General features: G+C 35.5%; 1 protein-coding gene across 1 annotated transcript; it reads right to left on the bottom strand.

The window, feature by feature from the left end:
- Positions 1-1,234: 1,234 nt before the first annotated feature.
- On the bottom strand, positions 1,235-4,190 carry LOC122276467 (laccase-4-like). Its single transcript, XM_043086213.1, has 6 exons — positions 3,994-4,190; positions 3,475-3,626; positions 3,117-3,361; positions 2,888-3,016; positions 1,873-2,799; positions 1,235-1,703 (listed from the first exon to the last, which is right to left on the bottom strand). Exons 1-6 carry the CDS (start codon positions 4,078-4,080, stop codon positions 1,573-1,575), a joined length of 1,671 nt encoding a protein of 556 aa, XP_042942147.1. The 5' UTR covers positions 4,081-4,190; the 3' UTR covers positions 1,235-1,572.
- Positions 4,191-8,939: the final 4,749 nt, after the last annotated feature.

Here is an 8,939-nt window from a genome sequence, read left to right as displayed (position 1 = left end):
ACTTCACAATCTGTTGTCTATAAACGCATGCTGGCTAACTTGCATGTCGACTAGTTGTTAAGGATCCTTCACGTTGATGGTATAATTTTAATGGTCAAATCGTAATTTAACTCTCGTATAAAATATAATAACTAATTTAATTTTTCAAAATTTTAAAATTAAAAATTAAAAATTAAAAAAATATTCTAATAATATTTTATTCATTTTCAACTTTTATTCCATTTCATTTTAATTCACCATTCAAAATATTGAAATTGTCCCACATCGGTTATCGAATTATCTGATGGTCAGTTTATAAGTTTAAGAAAAAACTTATATCTTGATCTAACTTTTAAGATTGAGAGAGGTTCAAGACCACCCAATACTAATATCAGAATTCAGATTTACCAATAATCAATAGGAGAAACAAGTTATCGTTGCTTTTGACCCAGAGCCCGATATGTGAGAAGAAGATTGTTAAAATTGTTCCATATTGATTGTGAAAAGAGCCAGCAATAATCAGTTTATAAATAGAGAGAAAGCCTCACCCTTGATTTCAGGAGAAGCATGCTCAACGGATCGAGAGGCTGAAAATTGTATAATCATGTATAAATTATATCTGTATTATTATTCAAACTATCCTCATTTATTAATTTACGTACGTACCCTCCAAACTAAATATACGTCAAATGGGCCTCGTGTTAGTCCTTAATTTATTGAGAGAAATTGGGCTCTGTATGAATTAGTCGTAGACTTCCCTTATTGGGAGACTTGATGTCGACATCCGTCATATATACAAGACTCCACAATATTATCAAACAATAATGTTACCTATCACATTTTTATTTTATTCCGTAAAATGTGACATTTTTATCATTTTTTTTATTTTTTATTTTTTTAAAATAAAAGTTCAAAATTTGTTGAATACTCGTGAGGAAAGAATTTGGATAGAGAGTGTAATATATTTTATTACTCATCATCTTCACACACCACACATTATATATTTTTTTTTAAAAATTATTTTTGATTTTATTCTTTTTAAACTAATTAAATTCTTCTACTCATTATCCATATACTACACATTTGATAGGAGAAAAAAAATTAAAATGAAAAAATATGGTGTGTGATGTGTCGATATGATGAATAAAATTTTTCATAGTTTTTTATAAAGAAAACACTAGGTAAGTGACTTACCAAAATATCTTTGAAATGTTCATAAGATAAAAAAATAATTTTGGACATACAAACAGCAATATATTTTACTTCTCTGCCCAAAAAAAACAAAAAACAAAAAGAGTACATTTTACATCCTACGGTACCACAAATAAAATGCATATTGTATCCCCACAATAAAAATGCTCGAGCATTTTATTTAAGCACACTTGTGTATTAATTCCATTTACTCTACTCAAAAACAAATTCCATTTACTCCAAAACCATGCAATTCAATCTTAGCTATATCTAACTTGTTTATTAATTATCACTGTAGTTCTTCCTCTTGATCTTCGTTTTGTTATCTCTGTATTATCTTCCAACTTTTTCTTGTTGGAGATTTCTGATCTACTCGTAATGTTACAAAACCTTGTGCATAGCTTAGCATTTTGGAAGATCCCTTGGAGGAGGAAGAAGTGACTGACTAGGACCTTTGCCGTTGTCCACCAAGAATGCCATCTTAAGCCCCCATGTTGTGTGCACTTCCAAATGACAATGCATAAACCAAACTCCTACAATAATCGTACAAAGGATGATGTTTAAGTTAACAAGCTATAGTGAGAAGGTATAAGGAAACTACTGAGAAAAAACTATCTTCAAACCAATAAATGAGGAAAAAAAAAAATGGAAGAAATAGTGTAAGTCAGAACTTAAAAACTGTGCCCTGACTCGATGTGGTACCTGGGTTATCTGCACGAAATCGGATTGCTACCCATCCACCAGTTGGCACACCAATGGTGTTCCTCTCTACAGGATCGACCAGGTTAAATTTTTTAGGATCTGTCTTTGGGTTATAATTCCCAAGTCCCCTACCAACGGCAAAGAAATTAAACCCATGAAGATGTACTGGATGGTTCTCAGGGGCAATGATACCAGTGTCTTGCATGACAAGTTCAACTGTAGAGTTGTAAGGTAACCTATAAACCTTTGTGCCATTTGTGGTCTGTAAGTTTGATGGTGGAGTCCCAGTATAGTTAAACTGATGTGGCGGGTTGCCCGGAAAATTGGTTGAGAACACCCCACGAATGTTGAAGTAATGTGCTTGAAGTAGGGCAGTGGTGGGCATAACAAATGTGACATTGTTGATACTGGCCACCACCCGGCTTCCATTACCGGCTTTGCATGTCGGACATGGGTTGATTCCTAGCCCCACGGTGAAGAAAAGTTTTCGATCAATTTTCAATGGAACCTTGGCGGGGTATTTTTTTGAATTAAGGCTTCGTAGAGAATTTATGAACTTGTTTGCAACTGCAGTGGCGTTTTGTGGAGGTGGAGTAGTAAGAGTTGTGGGGGCACTAGCAAGTGTGCCTGAATAGTGCAAAGTGGCTGTTGCAGTGAGGTTATCGACGGCGATGGTGGAATCCATAAATGGAGAGGCAGCTACCAAGTACTTGCCAGAGTTTTGATTAGCTGTTATAAGGACATTAGTGGTTTGGCCAGGGGCAATCACGATTGTGTCAAGCTTCACTGGTTTCACGTAGGTAGCATCCACTTCTACAACGGTGAGCTGGTGCCCAGCAATCTTGAAGAAAAGCTCCTCATTGAGCGCAGCGTTGATTATGCGTAGCAAGTAGTTTTTACCATTTTGGACTGGCAGCTTGAACCCACCTACAAATGATTTAAGACAAGTAGCCCAAAACCTTTTACAACTAATCATACAACAAGTTTCATGAATACCTTTATTATATGTACGTACCTTGTGAGGAACAGTTGGGAACTGGCCCTGGATGGCCGTTAATGGTATGAGCGTCCGAGACGTTTGGTGCTAATCCTCCCTTAAGAGCCTGGTTGATCACAGCTTCAGTATCCGATTTCCACCATTCAGCTGCAATTCATATATATATGCATGCTCTTAGTGTCGTGGCATCATATTAATTATATTGTTAACAAAGCTGGAAATGGATGTTATTTTTAATTATCCACACCTAATACAACAACGATTTCCTTGTGGGGTTTCGGGAAGGGATATGGCACACCAAGCTTAGGCAAGATGACCAAGGCACCATGGACCGTCGACCTTAGCCAAAGAATATGTGCATGCCAAAGAAGTGTGCCCCTTTGGCCAGTTATGGTGAAATTGTACACGTAACTTTGCCCTGGCTGGATTGGACATTGAGTAATATATGCTGGACCATCTGACCACCCTGTTCGGAGTTGCCTAATACCATGCCTGCAAAAAATAAAAAATGAAAACAAATATGTAGTCAAGATTTGGATCCCTATAGGAATTTGATTAATATAGAGTACTGACGAAGTCGATAGTTTAATTAATAGCTTGATTACCAGTGGATGGTGACATTGTATTTGACATGGTTGACCACCTTCACAAGCACATTGTCATCTTCCCTGGCATAAAGGGTGGGTCCAGGAAACTGCCCATTTACAGTCACAATGGGCTTTGTCGAACATAGTTTGGTGGAATTCTTCATCACCACCTAATTCACATGAGGTTAACCAGAATTAGCACCTGGTTCAACAATTTAGAAATATATTTTGCAACATTAAAAGATCGATTTCCTCAAGTTGGTGTTAGAAATTAAGTGGGAATACTAATGCACTGTGGTTAATGCATGTGGTGACAACTAGAGGGTGGGTGTACCTTCCATGGACTACTTCTCTTGACTTTTATTGTCTTTAATTAGGCCGTGATAGGATTCATGTCTAAATCATGATGACAGACTAATTTTCCATTCAAAGTAAGTGAAAAGTGACAAGATCGATTTAACACCTGATGAAATACTATCTATCAAAACAACGATAAATCTTCAGAATGAGGGAAGGAGAATTCTTCAATGTACTTACATTGAACTTGTAGTGGCGAACCCTGCACTCTATGAAGGCTGGAAAAAGGCACACCAAAAGAACCAGAACTCGAAACCAAGAATCCATTTTCTCACGGTACTGAACTTTCACTGCGCGCACTCAAATATCAAACTTGTTAATTTGTCCTGGTCTTGCTTTCTGGCTTGTTGCAGTTATGGAAGATCACTGGCCAACGCACGCTTATAAAGGGAGAGGAGAGGGGGGGATAGAGGTATTGCTACCATGTCGTTTTTGCGTCATAAGGTGAACTTAGGGATTCTTGGTTAACAAGATAGACAGAGAGAGAGAGACAGACAAGTGACTGCAACCTGCCAGGGGCAGCTTCCATATTGATATCGTGCATGTTACATAAAGTAGTTATTCTTTAATGGACCGATGTGGTTTTGGATATAATGCTGTTATGCCCGTCAGCATTAAGGTTGTTATATAAATGCTGCCTGCTGGTCAATTCCATTTCATATGTCCTTCTCATCGCCTCCCCCCCCCCCCCCCCCCCTTCCGCCCCAAATTTAATGCTCACCTTATATATATAGATCAGACAAGAATTGTACACCTTCCGGTCATCACTACTTGTTCATGTACTTTATCATTTTTCCCATTCCCAAAAATATTTATTTGAATCTCTTTCTTGCGGTTGGTTTGTTAAGAAGCGCCTAATCGTACGGAACTATGGCTGGAGGATGCCATACGGTACAGATGAAAAGGAGGGTTGGCGACCTTTTACACAAACTCGGGTCCCATGCTAGCTGGATCAAATTGGGATTAGAGTCTTGCTGCATAACAGCCTGGGTGCATTAGCCCAGCGGTGGACCTGTAAATTGACATGTTTTTTTCCTTAATGTTAAATAAAAATTTTAAATAGATAAATTTTATTTATTATTTTTTTTTATGAAGACTTATACGAGACTTGTCTATTTTAAACTTATATATATTATTTTTCAAAGAGCTATTACTATATTATTATCATTATAAAGATCAATATAAACTTTTGTTGCCTAGATGACTAACACAAGAGGGGGGGTGAATTGAGTTGTATTAAAAAAAATAACAATTATAAATCAAATATATAATATAAAATATAAACAAAATATGAAATAACAATAAATATAAAGAGTAAGGGTAAGAGAGAAGCAAACTCAGTATGTTAACGAGGTTCGGCCTCACTGCCTACGTCCTCGCCTCAAGCTACCCCTTGACGATTCCCAAATTCACTATTCAACCCCCTTCAGGTGGAGATAGAAACATATTACACCTTTAAACAACACCGCTACAAAGGATCCGTGTAGAACACCCTCTACACTTGCAATCACCTTACATGTGGTGATTCAACTATTCCCCATGTAGAATACTTTCTACACGCACAAGGGTTATACACACCCCTTTTCTGATACAAGAGCTGATAGTGGGTAGGTTATCAGAAAACACTCCTCAATGAGTGAAATAAGAACAATACAGCGCAAACTATATCTCTCAAAATGAACAAGGATTAAGGCTCAATGCTTAGAGAATAGAGAATGAAAGCTTTGAATGAATGGTGTATGTTCTTGGTGTTGTGAATGTGAAGCTCTCAAATGATCTATTTATAGGCATATGAGACTTCATATTCAAATTAAAAAAGATTCACATGTCAAAAACAGCATCATTCACTTTTTCAAAAAATTCAAATAAAAGGTTCTTCTTTTTCAATTGTCAAAGACAACATCATTAATTTTTTCAAAAAAAAATCAAACTTAATATTTTACTTTTGGCATATAACAAAAGGAGCACACTTTCCTTTTCAAAAAATTCAAACCTAATCTTTTACTTTTTGCATATGACAAAAGGAGCACACTTTCATTTTCAAAAAATTCAAAGCTAATCTTTTACTTTTTGTATATGACAAAAGGAGCACACTTTACTTTTCAAATTTTTCAAACAAAATCATCTACCTTTTGTATAAGTCTAAAAAAACATCAATCACTTTTGAAAATATTCAAATAAAACATGCACATGTGAAAGATGATAATCAAGCATCAAAGTTCAATCTTTTAATCAAGGCATGCACATGTAAAAGATGACAATCAATCATCTTTAATATTTTCAAAATTCAACCCTTTAATCAAGACATGCACATGTAAAAGATGACAATCAATCATCTTTCAAAATTTTCAAATTTAATTTTCAAAAAAATTCATGCACATGTGGAAAATGTATTTTAATGCTTTATGATAAAATATTAATTTTGACCATTAATCCTAATTTCGAATTTTAAGAGATTTACAACATTACTCTATGACTTTAATGTGAACTTATTTCCTTCTTGCTCATGCTTGGTTCTTTGATGTGCTTGATTCCATTGTGTGGACAACTTGAGCTTGAAACTCCTTTATTCTTTGAATTCATTTGTTATCATCAAAATCCATGTGTAGATTTATAATCACATGAAACTTGAAACCTTGGGTTCAACAATCTCCCCCTTTTTGATGATGACAAATACTTGATAGAACTTGAAACCTGTATTAATACTTAAGCTCCCCCTGAAAATATGCATTAGTTTTTCAAGCAAAAGTATAAATATAATTCCAAGCATATATAACAAGTTGAGCAATTTAAACAATGTTAATGTTCTAGTCTAAAACTTCTCCCCCTTTTGGCATCATTGAAAAGGATCGGCAGCAAGTAAATGGACCAAAGAAAATAATGCATTTAATAATCACTGTAGATAGTTGAAAAAGGAGCCGCCCGTGACCCGACAAATGCTGCAAAGTCTCAAGGCCTAACTCTATGAATTTAGTGCGGCTGGAGATTTAAACAATCGCCTGATGTTGTTGAAAAACGTGATTGAATGCTCTGAGTTTCTATAAAAAAAAATTAGCATTTTCATCTATCGGATGCTAAAAAAATACATCGCTTCTTAACCTGAGTTCTGTTTTTCCACAACGATAGAATGACTGAACAATTCTCTTCCACTAAAGTTCCAGACTTGAATCAGGAACCCTTGACGCATCAATCATCAATCTTCTCTCATGAGGCCGTCAATACCATGATAGGAGCAGATAACCGTTTTTCAAGTAAGGCTGATTCTGAGATTATTGCAGAATCAAGAATGCTCAGTAGTGAATATGTTATCTCTGTTACGATCATGTCTCGAAGGTTAATGGCGAGGGTGAGTGAGATTGATCATCTTAACATGCAAATATCTGAGTTATGATAAAAGCTTGCTAATAAGGATAATGAGAATAAAAGACTAAAGAAAGAAAATCAAGAGTTGAAAAAATTTACAAATTGGTATGCTCATGATCTGCAACCACGAATAGAGGAGCTGGAACGAGAAAGGGTTCAGATACAAGGTCAACATCGACAGATAACAGTAGAGGTTCATCGTTTACTAGAAAAATAGGGACAATCTACTATTAATCTCGCTGGCTTAGTAAGAAAACTTTTGACAATGTGTGTCCAGCATATCTTGTATTTCTTTTGACTAAATAAGATTTGAAGTCTTTATGCTATCTCTATAAAATCAGTCCTGAAGTTCATCCAATCCGCATCAAGTTTTCTTATCATCTCTATAACTCATCTGCATTCCTTCAACATTCTTGTTTTAAGCCTTTTATTCTTTTCTCAATGGCTCATTCTTCTAACATTTCTCTAGATCCATCCATGAGGCATTCTGCATCTCAACCTCCTGTCCTTTCTGCAGCTGCCATTGGTGCCATGTTGCAGCAGGAAAATAATAATCTGACTAATAAGTCAGATTCTGATGCTATTTATAACTTGGTGAGTCTTGGGACTCGCTACTCTTCCTCTATTGTTGCTTTTTCTCAGCGGCTACAAGCCAAAAATCATGAAGTTGAAAAGCTCAAAGAACAAATTGTTGTACTTCAACGAATTGTTCAAGAGTCTCACACAAGGGAAGGAATCATTCGGCAGAAGAATAAACAGTTGAAATCTTTATTAGATTCTTCATTCCGCTTGCCGGTTTCCATGGATAAGAATGACATGATATTGTATGAAGAGAATGAGCGTCTCAAACATGAGGCTAAGAATCTCAAGTTTATGTAAAAGTATTTAAAAAATCTATCTCTATTTTTATTGACTCTAGTCTATCTTTTAAGAGATATTCATAGCATGCATCATACCTATTTCTCTTCTGATCATACATAATCTATCTTCTGGTAAAGGTTTTGTGAAAATATTTGCTAACTGATCGTGTCTGTTTATGAATTCTAGTACTATATCGTCTTTCTGCACATGATCTCAAAAAAATGATATCTTATTTCAATATGCTTAGTTCTAGAATGTTGTATTGGGTTCTTTGAAAGATTTATAGCACTTGTATTATCACATTTGATTGGAATGTGATTATACATAAGTTTAAAATCTTCAAGTTGTTGCTTCATGTAGAGAACTTGAGCACAACAACTACCCGCAGCAACATATTCTGCCTCAGCAGTAGATAATGCAACAGAATTTTGTTTTTTACTAAACCAGGAAACTAGTGCATGACCTAAGAAATGACATGCTTCACTAGTGCTTTTTCAATCTATTTTACAGCCAGCATAATCTGCATCTGTGTAGTTGATTAGATCGAAAGATGTGTGCTTAGGGTACCATAACCCTACATTTAACTGCAATTAAATGTGATTCTTTTGGAGATGATTGAAAGCGTGCACATAAGCACACACTAAATATAATATCTGGTCTACTGGCTGTTAAATATAATAAGCTACCAATCATACCTCGATATATCTTCGAGTCAACTGGCTTACCGGATTCATCTTTATCAAGTTTAGTTGATGGGCTCATTGGTGTTCCAATTTCCTTAGCATTTTTGATCCCAAAATTTTTCAGTTATTCCTTAATATATTTTGATTGATTGATGAATGTCCCACTTTTTGCTTGCTTAATTTGCAATCCGAGAAAGAATGTAAGTTCTCCCATCATGC

The sequence above is a fragment of the Carya illinoinensis genome, chromosome 9 (assembly GCF_018687715.1).
Source record: "Carya illinoinensis cultivar Pawnee chromosome 9, C.illinoinensisPawnee_v1, whole genome shotgun sequence".
NCBI classification, from domain to species: domain Eukaryota; kingdom Viridiplantae; phylum Streptophyta; class Magnoliopsida; order Fagales; family Juglandaceae; genus Carya; species Carya illinoinensis.
Note: the sequence above shows the minus strand (reverse complement) of the source record. Positions and strands in the feature narration are given on the sequence as shown.

What these genes read in the sequence shown, in the direction of transcription:
- LOC122276467 (XM_043086213.1), bottom strand. Translation starts at nt 4,080, where the DNA reads ATGGATTCTTGGTTTCGAGTTCTGGTTCTTTTGGTGTGCCTTTTTCCA. An exon ending in TTCGCCACTACAAGTTCAAT is followed by an intron (nt 3,627 to 3,993) that starts GTAAGTACATTG and finishes CATGTGAATTAG; the next exon opens with GTGGTGATGAAGAATTCCAC. An exon ending in TACAATGTCACCATCCACTG is followed by an intron (nt 3,362 to 3,474) that starts GTAATCAAGCTA and finishes TATTTTTTGCAG; the next exon opens with GCATGGTATTAGGCAACTCC.